We start from the raw sequence: 25,782 nt of genomic DNA on the forward strand, positions 1-25,782 counted from the left end.
ACTCTCTTTCAAGGCCGCAGATTGAATGTCGAGGAGAAATGATTCTTTGACCTGTTTAAAGAGGTAGAACAGCCAGTAGTGACTGTAATCTTCTCAACACTAAGAAAAAAAGTTTAAAAGGTCTGATTTTCTTAGAGATAGATCTTTCTTTTTCTTACCAAGTTTCTCTCTTCCCTTCAAGATGTTGGTCTCCTCATTGAAATAGGGTTTGCTGGGTGCTGGGCACCCTCTAGTACCTCATCCAAAAGGCCATTCTTTATGTGTCAGCCTTGACAGTCAGCAGATTATTTGACTGCAGGGACATCACACCTGAGTCCAATCCTGTCCTCGCCTGATAGAAATGGTCAATTTTCATCTCCCTAACTCAAAGCCCTACTGTATCCTTGGCTGAAATCAGCTAACTCAGGACAGACTGGGCATCAAACATTAGACCTTCCTGCTCTATATGGCTCAGCCACTCACTGCGAATACGCATCTATACATTGGGAAGTAGAGATATCTTTTACTGCATTTCTTACCTGGCACCAGTGCTAACTTAAAAGTAAACAGTGATATTTTATTTATTTCAGCAGGTAACCATTGTTTTAGGTGAACAGCATTAGGGGCTTGGATGGAGAGAAATTTGTTGAGTGTATTCAGGAGGAATTTCTCATTCAGTATGTGGATGGCCCGATTAGAGAGGGGGCAAAACTTGACCTCCTCTTGGGAAATAAGGAAGGGCAGGTGACAGAAGTGTTAGTGAGGGATCACTTTGGGACCAGTGATCATAATTCCATTAGTTTTAGGATAGCTATGGAGAATGATAGGTCTGGCCCAAAAGTTAAAATTCTAAATTGGAGAAAGGCCAATTTTGATGGTATTAGACAGGAACTTTGAGAAGTTGATTGGGAGAGTCTGTTGGCAGGCAAAGGGACGTCTGGTAAGTGGGAGGCTTTCAAAAGTGTGTTAACCAGGGTTCAGGGTAAGCACATTCCTTATAAAGTGAAGGGCAAGGCTGGTAGAAGTAGGGAACCTTGGATGACTTGGGAGATTGTTGCCCGAGTCAAAAAGAAGAAGGAGGCATATGACATGCATAGGCAGCTGGGATCAAGTGGATCCCTGGAAGAGTATAGAGATTGCCGGATTAGATTTAAGAGAGAAATCAGGAGGGCAAAAAGGGGACATGAGATTGCTTTGGCAGATAAGGCAAAGGAGAATCCAAAGAGCTTCTACAAATACATAAAGGGCAAAAGAGTAACTAGGGAGAGAGTCGGGCCTCTTAAGGATCAACAAGGTCATCTATGTGCGGAACCACAAGAGATGGGTGAGATCCTAAATGAATATTTCACATCGGTATTTACGGTTGAGAAAGGCATGGATGTTAGGGAACTTGGGGAAATAAATAGTGATGTCTTGAGGAGTGTACATATTACAGAGAGGGAGGTGCTGGAAGTCTTAACACGCATCAAGGTAGATAAATCTCCGGGACCTAATGAAATGTATCCCAGGACGTTATGGGAGGTTAGGGAGGAAATTGCGGGTCCCCTAGCAGAGATATTTGAATCATCCACAGGTGAGGTGCCTGAAGATTGGAGGGTAGCAAATGTTGTGCCTTTGTTTAAGAAGGGCGGCAGGGAAAAGCCTGGGAACTACAGACCGGTGAGTCTGACATCTGTAGTGGGTAAGTTGTTAGAGGGTATTCTGAGAGACAGGATCTACAGGCATTTGGAGAGGCAGGGACTGATTAGGAACAGTCAGCATGGTTTTGTGAGAGGAAAATCATGTCTCACAAATTTGATTGAGTTTTTTGAAGGGGTAACCAAGAAGATAGATGAGGGCTGTGCAGTAGACATGGTCTACATGGACTTTAGCAAAGCCTTTGACAAGGTACCGCATGGTAGGTTGTTACATAAGGTTAAATCTCACGGGATCCAAGGTGAGGTAGCCAATTGGATACAAAATTGGATTGACGACAGAAGACAGAGGGTGGTTGTAGAGGGTTGTTTTTCAAACTGGAGGCCTGTGACCAGCGGTGTGCCTCAGGGATCGGTGCTGGGTCCGCTGTTATTTGTTATTTATATTAATGATTTGGATGAGAATTTAGGAGGCATGGTTAGTAAGTTTGCAGATGACACCAAGATTGGTGGCATTGTGGACAGTGAAGAAGGTTATCTAGGATTGCAACGGGATCTTGATAAACTGGGCCAGTGGGCCGATGAATGGCAGATGGAGTTTAATTTAGATAAATGTGAGGTGATGCATTTTGGTAGATCGAATCGGGCCAGGACCTACTCCGTTAATGGTAGGGCGTTGGGGAAAGTTATAGAACAAAGAGATCTAGGAGTACAAGTTCATAGCTCCTTGAAAGTGGAGTCACAGGTGGATAGGGTGGTGAAGAAGGCATTCAGCATGTTTGGTTTCATTGGTCAGAACATTGAATACAGGAGTTGGGATGTCTTGTTGAAGTTGTACAAGACATTAGTAAGGCCACACTTGGAATACTGTGTACAGTTCTGGTCACCCTATTATAGAAAGGATATTATTAAACTAGAAAGAGTGCAGAAAAGATTTACTAGGATGCTGCCGGGACTTGATGGTTTGACTTATAGGGAGAGGTTGGATAGACTGAGACTTTTTTCCCTGGAGAGTAGGAGCTTTAGGGGTGATCTTATAGAAGTCTATAAAATAATGAGGGGCATAGATAAGGTAGATAGTCAAAATCTTTTCCCAAAGGTAGGGGAGTTTATAACGAGGGGGCATAGATTTAAGGTGAGAGGGGAGAGATACAAAAGGGTCCAGAGGGGCAATTTTTTCACTCAAAGGGTGGTGAGTGTCTGGAACGAGCTGCCAGAGGCAGTAGTAGAGGCGGGTAAAATTTTGTCTTTTAAAAAGCATTTGGACAGTTACATGGGTAAGATGTGTATAGAGGGATATGGGCCAAGTGCAAGCAATTGGGACTAGCTTAGTGGTATAAACTGGGCGACATGGACATGTTGGGCCGAAGGGCCTGTTTCCATGTTGTAAACTTCTATGATTCTATGATTCTATTTACCAGATTGTAATACAGAAATGCTACATATCAAGTCAAATTACGATGCTAAACTAATGAATCACTTGAGCCTCAGATTATGCTGGGACTTGGCTCTCAATTGTTCACGTGAATGTCTAGACGGGTTGAAAAGACAACTACACAAAACAACACAGTAATTATTTGTGAATCTAGAGAGTTGCCAATCTTGATATGCTGCATAAATACTGCCTTTGATTTCAAAAAATAGCGAGCAGCTTCCCTCTTCTCTCATTTTGACAGTGTAGGGGACACATCTGCTGGGAAATTTGAAAAGTAAAAACAGTGTGTGCCTCGTTAGGGAAGTTGCTCGGTCTTGACAAATTGGAGGAGGAAGTGCGTGAACCGATGGGCTGGATAAGCATTAATTGCCTCTTCTAAAGGCCTCAGATTGTGACACAGCATCCAGCTGCAAAATCCCCACAGGCCGAAGAAACAAAGCTTCTTAAGGAGATAGAATCCCCATTTTCTCCACCAACACAGCCTCCATTCTAAACTCTGTAAAATAAGCCCGTACTGACCACTCTTCATTTTTAGACCTCAACAGCGCCAATTAATTTAACCTGTCTGTGCCGAACTCCATTAACCAATAAAAAAGATCGCAAAGCAGGCAGCACCATCAGGAGGTAAAAGAGGGAAAATGAGGGGAAAAATAATCTATATGAGAAGCGATGAATGTACAAAAGTTAGGGTAGAGAAATGAAGACAGATGTTAAATGTTTCTGCACTTATTTTCTAAGTATACTGGCACTTTAATTTCCCCTCACCCCACTTGCCTGCTGCCTATCTTACCCAATGCAAAAACTGATGGCCCTGACAACTCACTAATAAAAGGCGACAGCAATCTATCAATATAAATAGTCACCAGCTTAAAAGAAAAATTCTGACGGATGGAACAGATGTGATAACTGCTCATTCCCTTGGCTCAGTCACCTAACTGAAATATGTATGTCCAGGTGGGTCACACAGAGAAAAAAGTGGTCTTTTCAATTTATTGCACTGCACTCTGTCATCGTTCCTGCAAAATGTCCAACACGGATATTACATTCCTTGAGCAGCCATCTGTGACCGCGCTCACACAAAGCATGCTGAAGTACCGTGCTAGGCCTTTCCATTTTCCAAACCTGCACAGCTATCCATCTTGCTCACCTTTTTGCCTGTGGGGAATACTGTCTTTTTGCACGCTCAACATCTTTTTGAGGTTGGGAGTAGGAAGATGCGCAGATGAATTAACAGTCGGCAACACAATGTAATCTATCCGGCGAACATTTTTGGCAAACAAATTTCAGTTTGCTTACTGACAATCATCCATTATATCCGAAACATTCACATATTATCAATGCAAAGTGTTTTCTTCCCTTTGTGTATCAGTGAATGCAAAATTGCCAGTATTAAGCAAAATGTGAAGCACTGTGAAAGGCCCTTACTGACAAATATCTTCCTTTTTAGAATGCATAATTTCATAGTTGTCACACTGCAAAATGACAAAAAGAAATCTCGCCCCTCATTATCACTCATAAGAACGCAATCATTTTCCTTTTTTGTCGGTTTTACGCCTTTTCTGTTGTGGAATGAGCTACTGCGTAATGTTTTATTCACCCTGTTATTTGAAGAGACTTCTGCCTGAAAAGGGCACTTTTCTATTTGAATTTCATGTCAAGCACTCTTTATTCCAGTCAGGAGGTTTTGCCTCAGGCTGTAAAATCACAGCTGATGGTAAATTAATGACTGTGATGGTGCGATTAGTGGAGATTACAGGCTATTGAATAGAAGCTCGAGCGGCATTCAGTCTTCCTACAATACCCAGGCTTTCCATTATTAGGAACTAATACCAGAACTAGCACCGCACTGGATTGTCATGTAAAAGTCTATTTTAACATACGATCTGATAACTTCCTTCAGATTGCAAAATTTCTTAAAACTTGCATTAAAATGTTAACTGGCAAACACTGGTTATAGGCCAAACTGCATGATGCTGCTCTTGAAGATCAGCAGTACAATTGGAATAATTATCTCTGTAATAATGGTGGTGAATTTTAGACAATATGAAAACAAGTTTGCTTGTATATCTTTTTATATAACTGGTTGATTTTGTTTAGGAGGTAGTCCAATTAATAATAAGCGTCCTACAGAATCTCACTCATTTTGTAACTACTTACATTTTTTTTTAAAGCGCAGCTAATTTGGCTTAGAGAATAAGATTGCTAAGAGCTCCCACTAATGACATTAGAGCTTCATTAAAGGTAGTTAAAAAGTACTTGGAGACGGAGCTGACCATCTTGTCAGCTTTCTCTCTCTCCAAATGAATTACTGCCTTACCTCATACTCCAGCTCATCAGCTCGGTCCCCGTCGTGTGCTAAGTTGGGAAGGTAATCACTGGCTTCGTAGTAATCGTGGGCCATAGGATGCAGGGAGTGACAGCTGTGTGAGGGAAGATGCAAGGAGAACTAGAATGAGATCACGCTGTGGAAATGGAGGTGTTGAATCCATCTTCTTCCTACATTCACGGACGTTCGGATGTGCAATATCAAAGGTTCTGCTCCTGACTCAAATTTTATTTATTTCAAAGTGAATCATAGAATCATAACAACACAAAAGGAGGCCATTCGGCCTATCGTGCCTGTGCTGGCTCTTTGAAAGAGCTGTCCAATTAGTCCCACTGCCCTGCCCTTTTGTCATAGCCCTGCAAACTTTTCCTTTTCAGGTATATATCCAAAAATAGAGCAGGAGTAGTGAACAGAATGAACGTTGACTATTATCAAGCCCAATGTGTGTAATGGCAGCGTCACAGTGTGGTGTTCCAAAGTAACTCCAACTATATCCCTGCATCCCCCCCACCCTCACCTCCAAGAAAAAGAAAAAAGCTTGCAATTATAATGGCACTCTTCACATCCTCAGAATGTTCCAAAGTGCTTCACAGCCAATTAAGTACTTTTGAACTGTAGTCACTGTTGTAATGTAGGGAAACATAGTAGACAATTTGTGTACAGCAAAGTCCCACAAACAGCAGTGAAACAAATGACCAGATAGTCTGTTTTTTCAGTGGTGTTTGTTTTGGGCTAAACTTTGGCCAGGACACTGGGAGAACATCGAATAGTACCATGGGACCTTTCACATCCATCTGACAGGACCTTTGTATCATGTCTCATCCAAAAGACGGCACCTCCAACAGTGCAGCACTCCCTCAGTACTGCAGTGAAGTATCAGTCTATATTATGTGCTTAAATCTCTGAAGTGGGGCTTGAACCCACAACCGACTGACTCAGAGGCAAGAGTGCTACCACTGAGCCAAGGCTGACACCAACATTTTAAACAACGAAGCTGTGGATGAATTGCCACCTTCAGGAACTCATGAGGTGTGTAGATTCTAGTAGCCCATACAGGTGGACCCCATTGTTTCACAAGTAGCCCTCTTGAGAAAGGGGGTGAGAAAGGAACAGATTAAATCAACTAGGCTTCAAATCAATCCGGTACAGTAAAGGTAAGCACATTTCTCTTTATAAAATCATCTGTCAGTGTTAATGTTGAGAATTTGGATCTGTACACAAAATTCACTCAAGTAGGACAGAATACACTCTTTCAAAAATAAGATTTAAGTTAATACATTATTTTTTTTGCTGAATTTAAGGGTTATTTCTACTTTCACATACCTTGACATAACAATTTAATTTACAACAGCACGTTTCGAAACAGTTTTAAGCACATGGATGGTTAAACTATCTACATTTACAGCCCAGCAGTCAATTACGCCCACGGTACATTCTTTTAGAAATCCAGTGAATGGAAAAATGAAAGAAAATGACAACCAAAAAGTGCTCTCCCATATCCTGAATGGTGCCAGTTTTCCCTGTTTGGTTCCACAACGTTCGCAGTTCCCAGAAAGGATGTTGGATGCTGAACTATTGCACAGAAGGAAGTCTCCTCTCCCTCAGCCCTGTACTCCATGGGTCTTACTCATCCCTTCCCCAATTTGATGGTACATCCCTCCTTCCCCCATTAGAAATTGTCAATCTCATATCCCCACACACCCCATTCACCCAGTAGGAGTAAGTACTCCTATGATTCCAGGACAGGATTAATTTTTTTAGATATATTAAAGTGAAGGAAGGAATATTTCATGCCACTTGGATTTGTTTTTTTTGCTGTGTTCTGTTTGGCTTCCGACACAGACCCCCTATATAGCAACAGATGAAACATCATTTCAGGTCAAAAGCAAAATACTGCGGATGCTGGAAATGTGAAATAAAACCAGAAAATGCTGGAAACACTCAAAAGGTCATCGACCTGAAACATTGGGCGTCATTTTAGCACCCGCTATCGGGTGCGTTCCTGGCGGGGGGGCTCCGAAAATCGGAGAATCCCGGCGCGGGACCGGAGCCCGCCCCGAACCCGCGCACTTCCGGGTTCCCCGCTGACGCGTCGGCGTGTGCGCGCAGCCCCCGCTGGTGGGATTCCCGCAGGCAATTAAAGCCAGCGGGATGCCAATTGAAAGTATTTATTTAGGTATTTCAGGTCATTAACTGACCTGATTAAGGGATTATGTGAGGAGGGGTGGGATTTTAGAGCAAACTGGGACTGCTTCCCACACTGGGGGAAACACTCCCAGGTCAAATGGACGTGTTGCAGCTGTCAGCCTGTGGCAGCTGCAAAGGTCCATTTGACAGGTTGGGGGGGAGACCCTCACTCATTGCAGGAGGCCACTCTGTCACTTGGGACAAAGTTTGGCCTCCACCACCCTCCTCCTAACAGTCAAAGTCACCAACCTGCACACTTACCCCGGGGTCCAGAGACATGTACCTACCTTGCGGACCCCCTCAGATGTACATCTTGCAGATGGGGGCCGCCGTAGCTGCAGTCATGACCTCCTTGGAGAGCGAACAGCATCACCAGCCTCACCAGCCTCGCCATCCACACCGTCCACCTCTGACACGTGGAGCTCCACAACAGAGTGCTGTGACACATCCACCTGTACAGCAGGAGGGAGGGCTACCGCAGAGAGAGATGCGTCGCAGAGGGCACTACCCTCGCCACAGGGTCCACAGACTGAGGCTCAGCCTCCTGGACCTCTCTGAGCAGCAGTGCACATGGAGGCTCAGAGTCACTCGACATTAGTCGTGGACATCTGCAGCCTCCTTCATGCCAAGCTGCTCCTGGCTGGCCCGAGCACCATCTTCTTACCTGTCACTGTCAAAGTCACCACTGCCCTCAACAACTTCTCCTCCGCATCCTTCCAGGGTGCAACCGGAGACATCGCCGATGTCTCCTGGTCGTCTGCGCAAAAGAGCCCTGCAAGTACACCTACACCCACTCTGCAGTGACACAATGGGTGGCATCAGTTGTGGGTCTTCATAGTGATTCTCAGGAGAGGGCAATATTGCACAAACCAGACAGGATTTGCGAAGACATGGCAGTAGTGGTGCCAATATAATATGTAATGTGAGTTGGTCAGAAATTCAATATAAGTAACACCCATGACAAACCCTCAAACACCCTTGTGCATCCCCTTCATGCTCACGACACGTTTGCCTGATGCTGCCTACTGCACATATGTGATGCATGCCCTGTGGCTGCAGCACAGGTAGTGGCAGGTTGAGTGAGGCTGGCTGTGAGAGAGATGCACGAGAGGGTGAGTATGAGATAGAGCCATGAGATTGTATGAGGATTGGGTTGAGTGGTAGTGGCGGGATGAGTACTGGCGAGGTGAGTAGGTGCAGGTAAGATGAGGATGAGGTTTGAGTGGGTATGAGGGGTGATGTGACAGAGTTGTGTTGGCAGTGCTGAAGGAGATGTGGGGTGGGGACAGTGATGTGGCAGACGGAGTGTAGGGGAATGACTACGTCTACCCAATTTGGCTGACCTACTGAGGTCATTGGAGCGCCTCCTGCACTGTATGCAGGTGGGCGATATGTTGGTTGCGCTGGTGACCTCCTCTGTCACCTCGAGCCAGGCCTTCCTGGTGGCGGAGGCAGGCCGCTTCCTCCCGCCCGCCGGGGGGGAGATCTCTGTCCTCCTCCTCCTCCTCACCCCATGTATTGATACCTGGAGTGAGGCATCATTAAACTGGGAGCAGCCTTCCCCCTGGGCTGCTCCATGCTGTACTTTTTGCTATTTGTTGCAGCATCAGTCAGTGGAGGACTGCCCCTTTAAATAGAGCTCCTCCAGCTGACAGATCTTACTGCGCATGCGCAGCCCGACCGACGCGCAGATCAGCAGTGGGGAACCCGGAGGAGAAGGTAAGTGGATCCAATTAGTAGATTGGATGCTACGATCACGCGGGAAGCTGACTAATTTCCCTGGGCGCGTTACCCACGCGCCCGATAGCCCCCCCCACAGCCCTGCTAACATCGGGCCCATTAACTCGGTTTCTCCCTCCACAGATGCTGCCTGACCTGCTGAGTGTTGCCAGCAATTTCTGTTTTTAATCTTTTCAGATCAAATCTTGTAAGTCACAATCTTCTCTCAGTCTTTGACCGATTCTGTACCAAGACTGTGCTTTTAAAGTTCTTTAGAACCAGATCATAGGAGGCTCACTTTCTGCTGCCATTTTGTGCACATCTCATTTATAAGCGGGAACTTCCAACCTGCAACCCTGAACTTCCCACTGGCAATGGCCCTTTTAAACTGAAGAAGCCACCTTGCACTTCTGATTTAAAAACTTATTTCCAGATTTGGAATGTGGCCTCAGAGACCTGCGAGTGAGAACAGCTCCTTGGGCAGCAGGTTACCATAGTGTTTTCTAATGTATTTTGTTCACCTCTGGGTTTGAACTCAACTAGACTGATGGAGTTGAAAGCTTCACATCTCTGATTGCCGAAAGGGTTCAACGTAAAATGAGTTTGGACAATCTTAGCCCAATTTTACTAAGAGAGGCCAAAAAGACACCTGGAGTGGGAAATGGAAAACAAATCACATTGGTGCTTTGGGAATGCTCGTCTGAAATTGAGTTTAAGGCATATTATTGAGAAAGAGTATGTTACCCCTTATAATGTGAATCGCTTGCCCCAATTCTGCGGATCGCAATAAATTCCCAAAAATTTAAAGCAGCTCAGCCACTGCAGGTACCGAATCCCGCCTTGCAGAATTTGTTTTTCTCATAGTGCCACGTTTTAAGAATGCAAGATTGACCCCATGCCAAAAAGATAGTCAGCGAGTAGTGCTTGTGATAGGGAGGAGGCACAATAGTCCAGTTTTCTCTCCCTTCGTCAGAAGCACTTCACCTCTATTCAATCACCTCCGACTGAGATCAGGTAATTACAGGTGAACACCTGAGTCCCGCTAACCGGGTGTTGTGGCACTCACTGTGTTAGCCTGATGTGCCATGAAGTCACTCAGGAATATCTTTACCCAAGTGCTATATGACAGTGAGCTACAAAGCACTGCCAGTACATTAGAGATATCTCTGAGCTAGTCTCCCACCTTCCAAATTAAGGGAATGACAAACTGGGGCAGTCCAATTGAAGAAAAGAATACACTTCATCTCTGGAGATCCCGAGGGCCATTTTCAACATTGGCCTGTATCGAGTGGGTGGTGGGCACAGTGATCGCCTGCCCCGATATTAGAAGCACAAGGCCTGAACCACTTTCAAGTTCAGGCCTCATTTGCATTGGGCCGGCAAGCTGCTAAGAACTCAGCGAGTGCTGACAGGCAGCTCGCTGATCCAGGGCGGGGGGGGGGGGGGGGGGGGGGAGGAACCCTTCAGCTCTATAACGGAACCAAGCTGGAAAAAAAACTGTTAAAGTCGGGTGGGGGGTAAGTGGGAGAGACACTTCAGGTGGCCCACTGAGTGACTGGCAGTGGGTCACAGTATTTCTGTGAGGCCAGGAGGAGCTCCTCTTGGCTCCACAAAAATGCACAGAACAATTTTTAGTTGCCGTTTTGCGGGCAGCTTCCATTGGACGACTGGCGAGGCCGCTCAAGGCCCAGTCTCAATGGGCAAAGCGTACGACCCTGACTCAGGTAGACTCCCGCCTGTTTCGGGCAGGAGCGTTGCCCACGCATTTGGAAGCTCTCCTGAAACTCTCTCAGCTCAGGGTCGAATAGCTGTAGACAAAGGGGAGGGTGTTAGAATTCGTGTCAAGGGCACAGAGTTTGTGCCGGGGGCCAAAGACCGTGGCACTAATTGGAATTGAGGGATGTGCTATTGTGGCCTTTACAGAAATTTGGTTCTAGCTGGGCAAGACTGGGAACTAAATATCTCTGGGTACTAAACATTTAGAAGTGATAGACAAGGCAGAAAGGGATGAGTGGTGATGTTCTTATTTAAGGTCACAATAATGCCACAGAAAGGAATTTATTTTATAGATGTGATGCTCGGAGACAGTCTGTTTGGGTAGAGTTAAGAAATAGTAATGGATTTGTTATCATATTGGGAACACATTATAGACCATCAAATAGTGTTCAAAAAAAGAATAAGACATGAAACGATAGATCAATTAGTCTTACCTCAGTTGAGGGTAAACTTCTAAATGAAAACAGTGAACACTAAAATAAGCGTGGGCTATTCAGAAACAGTCACCATGGACCTTTAAACGGCAGGTCATGCATGACTGAGGAAAATCAAGAGAGTTTATAGATAAAGGAAATGTGATGGAGATATACACACATACAGATGAATTTCAGAAGATATTAGATAAGGTGCCACAAATGAGAGTGAAAATGGGGGCACATAATATTAAAGGGAATGTAGAGGGATGGCTAGGGGGCAGAAAGCAAACAGTAGGAGTAAATAAGTGTTTTTCAGATTGGTGGGACGTGGGTAGTGAAGTGCCCCAGCGAGCCATCCTCGGAGCTCCTTTGTTTTTTATTTACATAATAAAGAATTTGGCCGTAGGTACAACAGGAGTGAGATTGATGAGAAAGAGCGAGGAAGAACGCAAGAGATTGCAGGAGGACATACAGGTAAGAGGAATAGGGAGATGGGTGACATTGCAGAGAAATGTACATTTTGGGGAGAAAAAAAGAGTGAAATGAAGTATACCTTGAACTGTAGGGCTCTTAACTGAGTGGAGGAAGACAGTGAGCGGTGCAGATTAATAGATTGTTAAAGAGAGTGCAGTTAGAAAGGGCCATAAAAAGGCAACTGGGAATCTGGGTTTTAATACATAGGCGCATGGACTTTAAAAACAAAGAAGTGATGTTGAATTTGTATAGGATGTTAATTAGGCTGCAGATGGAATATTGCATACATTTCTGGGCACTCCATTATCCGACGGCACGGACACGAAGGGCCGAATGGCCTCCTTCTGTGCCGTAAATTTTCTATGATTCTATGATTATACAACAGCCATTGAAAGAGTACAGTGAATCTGCAATGAAATGAGAGATCATAGTTATGAAGAAAGGCGTGACAAATTGAGGCTTTTTTCATTGAAACAGAGAAGGTTAAGGGGGAATCTGATAGAGGTTTCAAAATTATGAAGGGTCTCGAGAGGGTAAATAGTGAAAGACTTGTCACTGCTGAAGTTGGGAAGTAAAGTTTCTTCACACAGAGGGTTGTTAGAACAGCTTTATCACAAGTGGCTTTTGAGGCAGAGGCTGTAACAATATAAAAGGGATTTGGATACATATTTAAAAGGGGAAAATATCAAAGGATAGTGGGGAAGGGCAAGGAAACAGAATTAGAGTGGACAGTTCCAATTGATGTGCTAGTGCTGGCATTGATTGAATGGCCTCCTTCAATATAGTAATTTCTAAGTAAACGTCAAATCGCAACAAGACAACAAACCTGATTTCCATCCTTAAAGTTAGTTCAAGTTATCTAATAGTTTCTAAAAACAGCTATAGTGATTGCAACAAATGAGAGAGGCTGTGTTGTACCTGTCTGATAATAAATATGGACAGATATCAGGCACTGGAGGTGAAGACGACCTCAGCTTGGAGAGAGCCATGATGTGCTCAAAAGTAATTTCCGTCTGCGTGCCAGCATCCACAAGCGGAACTTCCTGGGAACTGCCATGACTCTTCGTGACGGGGGTTCTCCGCAGAACTTGCACAACAATGGGGTCCTTGGCATTTCGGAAAGCTTCCACTGCCTCCTCGTGTGTTGCTTTCGAGAGATCCTTCCCATTGACCTGCAAAAATAGATCATTTCATGACCTCATCCTCTTCAGTAACATACGAGGTGCTCACACACTTCTGTAGACTATGACAAGCTCTTTCACCTCGCCCAGAACAGTAAAACCAGAGGACACACCCTGCACATGAAGTGGGGGGGGGGGGGAATTCAAAATTAATCTGCAGAAACAATGGCCCCAATATTTACGGAGAGACAGGAAGGGAGCGGGGGAGCGCAACAGCACGTCTAAAACCCGGATAGCGTGTGGACGTGGAGGTCTTGCTGATATTAACGGCAGATTGACAGGCTGGACAGCTGCCGGGCGGGAAAGCCAGTGGCAGAAGGCCGCAACCAGGGACTAATGGGGACGGTCCTTGCCACCGGGAGAGATCGGAGCTTGGTGGGGAGGGGGAAGAGCCCGACAATCGGGAGGGAGATCAGGGCTTTGTGGGGAGGGTTGGGGGGGGGAAGGCATTCGATAAGGTGTCACTTAAAAGGTTGCTACACAAGATAAGGGCTCATGGGGTTGGGGGTAATAAATTAGCATGGATAGAGGATTGGTTAAAGGTTAGAAAACAGAGACTAGGAATACTAGGGTAGGCAGGCTGTAACTAGTGGGGTGCCACAAGGATCAGTGCTTGGGCCTCAGCTATTTACAATCTATATTAATGACTTAGATGAAGGGACCAAGTGCAATGTATCCAAGTTTGCTGACGATACAAAGGTAGGTGGAAAAGTAAGCTGTGAGGAGGACACAAAGAGTCTAGAAAGGGATATAGACAGGTCAAGTGAATGGGCAAGAAGGTGGCAGATGGAGTATAATGTGGGCAAATGTGAGGTTATTCACTTTGGTAGGAAGAATAGAAAAACAAATATTTTTTAAATGGTGAGAAACTATTAAATGTTGGTGTTCAGAGAGATTTGGGTGTCCTTGTACAGGAAACACTGAAAGTTTAAATGCAGGTACAGCAAGCAATTAGGAAGGCAAATGGCATGTTGGCCTTTATTGCAAGGGGGTTGGAGCACAAGACTAAGGAAGTCTTACTACAATTGTACAGGGCTTTGGTGAGACCTCATCTGGAGTACTGCGTACAATTTTGGTCTCCTTATCCAAGGAAGGATATACTTGCCTTAGAGGGGGTGCAACGAAGGTTCACTAGATTAATTCCTGGGATGAGAGAGGGTTGTCCTATGAGGAGAGGTTGAGTAGAATGGGCCTATACTCTCAGGGGTTTAGAAGAATGAGAGGTGATCTCATTGAAACATATAAGATTCTGAGGGGTTTGACAGGGTAGATGCTGAAAGGCCGTTTCCCCTGGCTGAAGAGTCTAGGACTCGGGGGCATAGTCGTAGGATAAGAGGTTGGCCATTTAGGAGTGAGATGAGGATGAATTTCTTCATTCAGAGGGTGGTGAATCTTTGGAATTCTCTACCCCCAAGGGCTGTAGATGCCCAGAAGTTGAGTATATTCAAGGCTGAGACAGGTAGATTTTTGGACTCTAGGTGAATTAAGGGATATGGGGATCGGGCAGGAAAGTGGAGTTGAGTTTGAAGATCAGCCATGATCTTATCGAATGGCAGAGCAGGCTCAAGGGGCCGTATGGCCTACTCCTGCTCCTATTTCTTATGTTCTTATGAGGTGGGACGCCGATCGCAGCAGCGAGAAGAGGCCATGATCGGCAGAAGGGAAGCCTGTGGGTCCAGGGGAACACTCCTGCTCCTCCTGGCTCACAAGCAGTGCTCTAAAAAGCACTAGCCTGCAGGAGCCGGCAGCTCCTATCTCCCTTTCGCTGCTGGGTTCCCCGAGCCCTGGGAAACCCAGCCAGCAGCAGCTAAATTTAAATCAGGCCCCCAACTGCATTGTCTTGGGACGTTTTAGTATATTGAAGGCGCTATATAAATGCAAGTTGTTATTGTAGGAAGCATCCCAGCCAGGCCCGATCCCATCTTCACCCAATGGCCACAGGTGAGCAGAGGTGCACTGGACAGCAATCAAAATTGGGAACCCTGGCCAACTTTCACCTGTGCAGCACAGGGCCACTAACAATACCCTGGCTGAGATGAGCTGACTCCGCACCGACCGGGGATCGAACCTGGGGCCTTGCAGATGTGCATGGCCTAGGCCCACCTTCAGCAGTGCACGGCACAACTGGCTTATTGGTGAACCTTGATGCTGCCCCTTTAAACACAACCTGTATCACGAGTCTGTTCATGCAAGTGCTCCTGTGACTCGTATTACATGAACTAGCTGATGGTGATGCTGTACTGTACAGTTCTAAATACAGCAAAAAGCAAAAGAAAGAACTTGCATTTATATGGCACCTTTCACGACCCCAGGATGTCCCAAAATTCTTTACATCCCATGAAGTACTTTTGAAGTGTAGTCACTGTTGTAATGTAGGAAATGTGACAGTTAGTTTGTGCACAGCAAGATCCCACAAACAACAATGAAATAGGTGACCAGATCAAATGCTTTTTATGTGTTGGCTGAGGGATAAATATTGGCCAGGACACCGGGGAGAACTCCCCTGCTTTTCTTTCAATAGTGCTGTAGGATCTTTTATGTCTTCTTTCAAGGCAGAAGAGACCTCGGTTTAATGTTTCATCTGAAAGACGGCACCTCCGACAGTGCGGCATTCCCTCAGTACTGCACTGGAGTATCAGCCTAGATTTTGTGCTCAGGTCTCTGAAGTGGGGCTTGAACTCACAACCTTCTGACTCAGAGACAAGAGAGCTGCCACTGAGCTAACAAGAAGGTTCTCACATGAAGCAGTAACCACACACTATTTATTAGACAGATAGTGGGGTGTTAGAATAACTGTAGTGTGCCAGATGGGCTAATTAATCCATATGCACCCTGTGAGTAATAAAGCATATAGTTTTGCAGATGTAAGCTGTACTATTTCCATTCTTAATGGATCTTCTATGTAATGGCTCTTTTCCCCCCTTTGATTTCCTGCTAAATGTGTGCCAGATGTTAGGAATCGAATTCCCACCTGAAGTATCTAGCTGAAACGTGTTTTTGGATTTGCTCCACGATAGTGTTAAATTCAAATGAAGGACATTTCCCCATTCTCTGAATGATTTGAGGGAAGGATTTGCATTGGGAAACAGGCAATCTGAGGGAGGACATTAACCATTTGGAAGCTGTGTGGGCAAATCGCAATTCAGAAGGAATAGTCAGCAAACTGGCTGCTTTCCCATCACAATCAGCATTACGGGCTCGGTATTGCTTCTTGTCAAAACATTTTATTATGCATACAAAGATACAAAGCAGGCACAGTTATACAGAAGAGGTACAAAAGCACATTGTACCAGGCACAGAGTGTACGACACAAAGCACAGATTATGTGACTGTAAAACTGGTTATTTTCCCTTGGGCTTTAGTTTTGCTGATTCTATATCTGACTGTTTGTCACACAAATAGACTCACAAATGTGCCTACGCTAGGCACAAAGCTCGTCCCTGAGATCGCTTCTGTGACAATTGAGCACTGCATAGATTTCCCAACTTATACTGTACAAAGCATATTTCAATGCTCTAAATGATTTTCTTTGCACTAGTACTTCATTGTTTTCACTTCCCACTTGAATCCACCCCCCCTTCCCCACATTCTTTGTTGGGAGAAGATGATCCAATGCACAATAGCTCTGCAGATCTGTCAGTGTGACGGGAGCTGGAGGTTAGGAAGGGATTCCTCCACCTTCCGACTCTCCCTTAACCCCTGCTCCCAATCAGACAGCTCAGCCAAGACTGGAAAGCTCTCCCTCTGGAGCCTCAGAATAATTGTCAGTCAAGAGTCAGATTCAGACAAGGGACTCCTAAACACTGACTAATACTTTAATTATATTCATTTGGTGCCACTCTATCTACTGAGCATGTCCCTTAACAGACAAATGAGCCCTCCCACATCCTCACCTTTACATTTGCTTTGTCCCTTAACTTAGATTCTGGACCATACACATGCAGATCAGCATACGACAGCACAGTTTGAGGAACATTAAGTCCAAATATAGGGAGTGTCCTTGCCATTTTTTTTTCAGACACTTTAAATATCTCAGATTTTCTTTAAAGAGGTAAAATCTAAAATAGTGTAATTTCAACAATTAAGCTTTTGGATGTGTTCATTCTGGGATGTTGGTGTTGCTGGGAAGGCCAGCATTTATTGCTGATCCTTAGATGCCCTGACAAATTGGTGGTGGGCATTCAGAGGTGGTGTGGGACTGGAGTCACATATAGATCAGACTGGTTAAGGCCAGCAGGTTTCCTTCCCTAAAAGGACATTAGTGAATCAGTTGGGTTTTGACGACAATCCGACAACTTCATGGTCACTTTTAGTGATACCAGATTTTTATTTCCAGATATTTAAAACTGAATTCAAATTCTCAAACTGTGGGATCTGAACTCACATTCTTTAGTCCAGGCCTCTGAATTACAAGTCCAGTAATATAACCACTACATTACCTACCCACTATGTTTCCATATACAATAATACACAAATATTCTTGGATTATTACTTCTTTACTTCTTATGGTGGTGAAATACATGTTGCATTGGAATAATTTGCTGTATACTATATGCTCATACAGGAGTGAGTTGGATTGAAACCCTCACATGGAAGAATGTATCAGAACACCATACAAGGGGAAGAGGAAGCACGTAAGCAAGGGATGGGGAAAATGAAAGGGAGGAGGGAGACTGAACACATGGTTGAAGAGTTGGGTCTTTAAGAGGCTTCTGAAGGAAGGGAGAGATGTAACAACATGGAGTGGTTTTGGAAGGGAGAGCAAAAGAACAGGCATGGTGACTCCAATAGTTGAGCGAGGAGGAGCAGTAATCCAGAGCTGGAGAGGGGAGGGTGTGAGCAGAGACATCTGGCTGGAGAAAGTTCCTACGGTATGATGGAGCGAGACCGTGAAGGGATCAGGACCATGAATAAATCACACATAGGAAAAGGTTGACATAAATAGAAAATGGTTCCATTGGAGAGCAAATTTATGGAATATACTTCATGATGTCGAACACTGTACAATCTCAACACACATAGAAGTATTGGTATAATATATTATGTACACTGGACATTGTAGGTGCACATGTGAGGAACACACTTTTTTTTTAGCCTTCTGATCTGCATTCTATATTTTCCTTCAAGCTATTTTAAGATAGTCATTCTCCTCCTGAAGCACCCCACAACCCACTTCTGTTGCTCATTCATTACATTGAGCTGTTCTCGTCAGTTTGGCTCCGTTGGTAACACTCTTGCCTCTGAGCTTTAGGTTCAAGCCCCACTCTGGGACATGAGCACATAATCTATGCTGACACTTCAGTGTAGTACCGAGGGAATGCTGCACTGGCAGACGTACCATGTTCTGGATGAGATGTTAAACTGTCTGCCTGTTTGGGCGGATGTAAGATCCCATGGCAATATTCAAAGAAGGGCAGAGAGTTCTCGCAACATTCCTCCCTCAACTAACACCACTAAATCAAATTAACGGATTCTCCATCTCATTCACTGATTGTGGGATCTTGCTGTGTCCAAATTGGCTGCTGCGTTAAACAATAGTGACTGAACAGTGATGGACGTGAAAGGCACAATATAAATCCAAATTCTTTCTAACAAAATAACATTAATCTCTGATCAGAATTAAACCCTTTAGGAACCATACAGTGCTTTTAGTTAAATCATTCCTCAAGAGAATTCTAATTTATTTTGGAATTATTGATTTTGATAATTTACTCACATGTAGCCACGTGTTTTTACTTTTTAATGTGCTGTCAGGATATGGGCAGCATTGGCAAGGCCGCACTTATTGCCCATCCCAAGTTGTCCTGAGAAGGTGGTGGTGGGCCTTCTCTTTGAACCGCTGCAGCTCTTGTGGTGATGGTGCTTCCATGATAGTGGAAGGGAGGGAGTGGTCTGGAGGAACTGTATTGTGGATAGTCAAATGTTCTGCGTAGGTTGACCATACAGTGGGGTTCCTGCTACGCTATATGAAAGTGTCCACAGCAAGATCCCACAATCAGTGAATGAGATGACGTATCCGTTGTACATAAAAAAAGCACCAAAAGTTTAGTAACACTAGAGACTGCTAGTGAACCACATAAATACGACAGCTCCTCTAATATCGAAGGTCCAGGTACTACAAGGCTACAATACATTCATTCATTTTTTTCCCTGACCGGTCAGACGTGAAACTCCTTCATTAGCCTAGTGGTTAAAGGTGTTTTACGAAGCCAGACAGAACAGAAAACCCCTGCCTCAATTAGTTAAGTGCCCCTGGGATAGGGAAAGGAAAATCAGCCCAAGTTCCCAGTCTTAAATACTATCCAGTGACCCGCACTGGAAAATGTGTGTTACATATAATTACATAGAGTCTACAGCACAGAAACAGGCCATTTGGCCCAACTGGTGTATGCCGGCATTTAAACTTCACACGAGCCTCCTTCCACCCCACTTCATCTAACCCTATCAGCCTATCCTTCTATCCTGTGTGTGTGTGTGAACAGAATTGGTCTTTGGTGTGATGTCTTTGATGGTTGAATAGCTGCCAACACTTGCTGTGCAGGCTCATGTGTGAAGAGTGGCCTCTTGGATAAGATACCTCAGAATTGTTGGCTCCTGTAGAGCCCGGCAACCTTCAGGACAGCAGAAAATTGGTTAAAACAAAACAAAACTTTTTTTTAGTATGTCTGAATCTTTATTGTGACATTTTACAAACGTGATTATGGGACGCAGTCACTATTTGATTGCAAATGCACTATTGTTTTGGGTCATTGCTTATGTGTGAGCACAAAGCACAAGTCAGCACAAAGAAAGACTTGCTCATATATATAGGTCTATATATATATATATAGCTATATAGCATTATCACATCTCAAAGCGCTTCACATACAATGAACCACTTTGAAATGCAATGAATGTTACTAAATGCAGGAAGCAACTTGCGCACAGCAAGATCCCACAAACAGCAAGGAGGCTAATCTATTTTTGGTGGTTTTGGAGAAATGTTAGCCAGGATACCGGGAGAAGTTCCTGCTCTTCTTCGAATCATGGGATCTTTAACACCTACTTCAATCACCGAATAGAGGACATTGATTTAAAGTCCCATCCAAAGGATGGAACTTCCGACAATGCAGTACTCCCTCTGTTCTACACTGGAATACCAGAGTAGTTTATGCGTTCAAGTGGAGATCGAACCTGCTGCCTACTGAAAGAAGGCTTGCATTTATATAGTGCCTTTCATGACCTCCAGACATCCCAAAATGCTTTATAGCCAATGAGATACTTTTATAGTGTCGGAAACACAGCAGTGAAGGATTATTGACTTTTTAATACTAGTTTTAGAGAAACTAAAAAGAAATCCTACATTGCTCAAAAAGCAGGATTTGGTTAAAAGTATTAACAACAAACGATTAACAACACAGAATTGTTAACCTAACTGCTTAGAAGGCTAACTGAGACGATGTACTTTCGTGGAGATAAGGGATGAGGTTGAAGAAGACAGCTGCCCAGCTAGACCTTGAGAGACTGTGGGAACATTAGAAAACTGCTTTTGCATCAGGAAGAGATAGGGAGGATGGAAAGATACTGGGAAGTTTGATTTTGCCAGCAGCCAGGATATAAAGGATTGTTTAATCCTCTAAAAGAGAAAAGGGTGCAGTCGGTGGGGAAGGAGTCCACCGTCCAAGAAGAAAGAAGACTTCAAAAGTTTACCCTCAGACAAGGGCGTGATAAACCTTATACAGATTCTCCTTTAAGGTTGTATTATTGTTAACTGTTTATTGAATAATTGTTACAAGTAATGAAGCATTGTTGATTTTACTAATAAGTTGATTTATGTCTGTGACTGATCTTCCCTTTAGCTTTGAAAGTAAAATCTAGACATTAGAGTGAAATCCTACAAAGTGGGTAAAATCCCACAGCAGACAATTTGCGCACAGCAAGGTCCCACAAAAAGCAATGAGACAATATCCAGATAATCTGTTTTAGTGATATTAGTTGAGGGATAAATATTGGCCAGGACGTCCACCTGATAGGGCAGATGGGGCCTTGGTTTGAAGTCCTATCCGAAAGATGACAACTCCGACAATGCAGCACTCCCTCAGTACTGCACCGAAATGTCAGCTTAGATTTTGTGCTCAAGTCTCTGGAGTGGGACCTGAACCCACAACCTTTTGAGTCAAAGGCAAGAGTGCTACCAACTAAGAAAAAATGGGACCCTCCTGGTTTCCAGGCTCAGTTCCACACTGGACAGTACTTGTTCTAATGGATCCACTGCAGGAGCTTTTAAATCTTTACTTCATTTTTCCTCTACGTCGAGCTTTCTGCCAGTCCGTCATTGATGCTCCCTCACTAATTAGCATTTTCAGGTTTGCCACATCTTGGTTAATAACCTTTCTAATTTGCTGTGTTCATTTCTCATTTCTTTCACAGTAAATTACCTGGTAATAAGGAGTGGAAGAAGTAGGCCCCCAAGGCAGCAATCAGCTGAATGGTAATTGCCATTAAAAATTTTATAAGTTCAAAGTCTACAGTGACTTTAGACAGTACTGTATTATTATGTTTGTGTGCTAATGTTAATTTTATTTATCTCCTTCAAAAACACACACATTAAGTAAAGGCAAAGTACAACTAAGCTTCCTATTTCATTGCCTCACAGCTCTTTCCATGTTAAAATTGTAAGCCTTCAACCATCACTCCCACGCATTCTGGAATTCTCTTCCTAAACGCCTCCACCTTGCTACATCTCTCCAACCTTCAAAATCCTCCTCAAACTTATCTCTTCAAATCAAGCCTCTGTTTACTTCCCCTAAATTCTGCTCTGTTCCCCCCCCACCCTGACCCTTCGTGAAATACCATAGCATGTTTCACTACATCAAAGGTCTAACATGAATGCAAATTGTTATGCGTCTCAGGTAATCTTTTCCCATACCGCTCTCCCATGGACTCCAACTTACTTGCGATCTCAACCTACGGTTAGGAACCTTAATGTAACCCTCTGCTTTTCTGATAGGAGCTGCGCTTGTAGTAAGACAAGGTGGGCAAAGGATCATCATCCTCTTCCATAGACATTATACATTGAAACCTTTCAATTTGAACGCTCACCACCTTTTCAAAGCGTCTGTACAGGTATAGCCTAGGCTAGATCCAACATCCAACAGTTCCTGTGCAATACTGAGTGAGAAATCGAGTCTCATAGTGCAGGATGCTACCACTGTTAAAAAGGGCATCAGAGATGGGGAGGTAAATGAGGTAGCAATGATTTGGTGACGCTAAGCTTGGGTTTTAAAAGCCACAAGACTGCAAAATGGAAAGACCGAGGGAAATAAAGAGATCTGACGGCATGTGGTCTTAGGAACTTCTGAATAAAGACTGTGTGATGAGTTTTGATTTCAACACAATAAGGGCGTAGGGAGGAAGAAGAACATATAGGATGGTGCATTCACAGCTTAGCAGAAAGAAGACATGAAAACTTATTGATACTACTATTATCAAAGTTCTTCAAAAAGAGACAAGAATGGTTGCAAGGGAGAGAGTTTCCTGAATCTGGTTGTGGGGGAAAGTCGACAGGCTAGTTGACCTTATATCATGTCCAGGAATCTAAAAGGGTAGAACGGTGAATTTGAATGGTCTTAACTTTTTATTATATTTTAATTTTTCTTAAGAGACACATTTTAATTCTTACTTTATTACTCTCTCTTTGGAAGGATAGGGCCAGCCACCATTCTGTATGCATACCGGAGTTTGTTACCTGCTTTGAACTGGCCAAACCTGTTACAGGAATCCATCCCATAAAGTTTGTTGATAACCAACGCAGCCTCTGACCCATATCCTACTGGTGAGTCCAAATATTGACCAGTTGGGTTTTACTGTCTGAATGAAGCAGTGAGAGGCAGGGTACCTAACTTATTCCTCATTTATAACAGTGAGAAGAATTCGGGACACACTTTGGCTTTAATTTCTCAATTCCAAAAAAGGATTGACAACACCTACTGAAACCCACCTTCTTTGTCACCAGATAAAGCAACTTTCCTTCTTTCCACATCCCCCAGTACCCATCTACCGGAGAAGATCTGGCAGGTAGAAAATTAATTTGCAACTTAGTTGTCTGCTGCCGCCAGTGCTATAGAATTCGCCTTCAATGTAAAGGTGATAGTTCCATAGCAACAGAACCAAGGTTGGAACAGAATTGTTTGTACTGGAAGGAATTTTATTCTGGCGCTCATTTATGTCAGATTCCTGGAGACTGTTGTCCATTAATTGGCTCCTGGCAGTTTATCTTATCCCAGTGACAGAATCGTGGGCCCAGTTTTTGCTGTATCTATAATTCTGCCTTTGGTCACCTGGAATCTCACCGAACCAAGTGTCAATATAAAAGTGACTAATTAAAATCCAGCTTGTCTTGGTAAGGTAAAATATCATTCATATGACATTTGCCTTCCCATTCAATGATTTCTTCCTCCTCTAAAACATATTTTGCTCATCTTGAAGACCTACCTTTAACATCTCTGAGAAGTGATCTAGGTCCTAATTACCTTACCTAACTGAAACACTAGTTACTACCATTTCCATTCATAACTAAATTCACAGGCCTTGTTACACTAGGGAAAACGGCTACACAAGGGAAATGTTAACGATCAGAATTATAATATGATACTGATTGGGAACCTATGAGACGGAAGCATTCTCTCCTTTGGTCTGTCAAAACCTATGGGGTTTTGATAGAGTAGATAGGGAAAAACTGTATCCACTGGCAGAAGAACCAGAAGGAGATGAGGAGAATTTTTTTCTGGGATGCTGTGTCTGAAAGGGTGGTGGAATCAGATACAATAGTAACTTTCGAAAGGGAATTGGATATATACACTTGTAAAGGAAAAAAATTGCAGGGCTATGAGGAAAGAGCAGGGGAGTGGGACTAATTGGATAGCTCTTTCAAAGAGCTAGCACAGGCATGATGGACCGAATGGCCTCCTTCGGTGCTGTATGATTCTAAGTGATAGCAGATGAAATGGATGTGCACAATTGGCAACATCCTTTTCCTTTAAGTGGCGAGACCACCTAGGCCCAAAGTCAGGTGGATGGGACTAAAAATGTGACTTTCATGTTCAGGTAAACTCTGATTTCCTATTAAAGCCCAAACTCATGCCAATCTAATACTGAGGATGAGTCAGTCCATTGCTGCCTTTTACAGAACCTAAGATGCCACAAAAGACAAACACCCTGTGATTTTATTGGACTACTGCTGGCATGGGGGATGGTTCAACAATCATTACAACAATGCACTAAAGGAAATTAAGAGGCACGGTTTTTGTTTTAATTTCTCAAGTAAATTTTGTGAAGTGGTGTAAGGTTTCCCATTACTCCTAACAAGACTCCTCACAGTATATTTATAATGACTCTACATACTAACCTGTCCCAGTGCAGTGCTTGGAGCAGTGTTGTGTAACTTAACTGCTTAGCCTACCTGTTCCACACCAGTCGGAGACACCTGTTTTGAATTATATTGTTGCAACAGTCTCACAGCGTACTGAGGTGCCACTTTTTGTAGCGAGTGGAGTATCATTTTCAAATACCCGGCAGGGACATTTATAGGGAAAGAGTAGGAAGAGTGGGGTCAGAGTAGATTGCCTGGGATGAGTTTGCAGTGGCACAATGCGCTGAACACTGCTCCAAAAAAATTGCAGGACTACGGGGATAGGGCAGAGGAGTGGGACTAGCTGGATTGCTCTTGCAAAGAGCTGGCACGGACTCGATGGGCTGAATGGCCTCCTTTCGTGTTGTAACCTTTCTATGATTCTATAATCTTCTGTACCACACATGCCAACCTAGAAAACGTGCAAAAGCTGACCAATAGCTTCAAAAAAAAAGCTGACAAATCAAGAACTAGCCATGAATTTATTAATGATCAGGGACACTGATTTTAGGTGATTGAATAAGTTAAATTCCATTTTTATTACACGGTAATTCCAAGATTTTTAACCTCTGTTTTGGCGAATCCAGCCTGATTTTTTTGTTAAAAAAAAATCGAAAGGCTTTGCCTGTGATATGTGAAGACAAGTAAAATACCAAGAGTGCAGTAGGACATAAGCTCATCATAACTTGAGCTGCACACATCCCCTGTATTTCATCATTTGTTGCACAGGGAAAAACAAAAGTTTTGCAATGGTGGATTCTGTAGGGAGGACGTATGCTCTGAAGACAGATTTATTTCCTTGGGAAGATGTGACAGCATGCCGGCCTTTTCCTGGTACATTTTCCATCAGTTTGGAGTCTACTGGTATTCAGCCAACAATCATTTATTCTGAAGGGTTACAGATATTTTAAATATTGAAAGAATCGTTATTACAAGTTAAAAGTGTCTCTTGATTTTCATACCAGTTAATGGCAAAACACTGAGCGTAACACAGCAGGCTTACACATATGCACGTACTATAATGGAATGTCAACAGTCCTGGATCTCACATAAGGGCTGGAGGAAGTCCTTCTGTTAGATGCCTAGGAGTTCAGAACCACAAAGGGTAACTCTTTGGATACATCTTCTACACCACAAGCTGCTTGCTGATCAGAAGTCAGCATTGCATGCAGATGATCATGCACATGTCCAGAAGAGAGTTGAAGGGCGTTCTGGGTTGACCTGAGAAGAGGGGCAAGAGGTAGCGCACAACACACGATTTTCAAC

At 43.8% G+C, this 25,782-nt stretch overlaps 1 protein-coding gene across 2 annotated transcripts in view; it reads right to left on the minus strand.

The window, feature by feature from the left end:
* The window catches only part of pdzrn4 (PDZ domain containing ring finger 4), a 425,267-nt gene that overhangs the window by 29,705 nt on the left and 369,780 nt on the right, over window positions 1–25,782 (minus strand). For both annotated transcript variants that reach the window (XM_067999883.1, XM_067999884.1), the window contains 2 exons: window positions 12,865–13,118; window positions 5,366–5,468 (listed from right to left, as the gene is read on the minus strand). In XM_067999883.1, the coding sequence (XP_067855984.1) occupies window positions 5,366–5,468; window positions 12,865–13,118 (357 nt within the window). The remainder of the gene's footprint in view (window positions 1–5,365; window positions 5,469–12,864; window positions 13,119–25,782) is intronic.

Source organism: Heptranchias perlo, chromosome 18 (genome assembly GCF_035084215.1).
Source record: "Heptranchias perlo isolate sHepPer1 chromosome 18, sHepPer1.hap1, whole genome shotgun sequence".
In the NCBI taxonomy this organism is placed as follows: Eukaryota; Metazoa; Chordata; class Chondrichthyes; order Hexanchiformes; family Hexanchidae; genus Heptranchias; species Heptranchias perlo.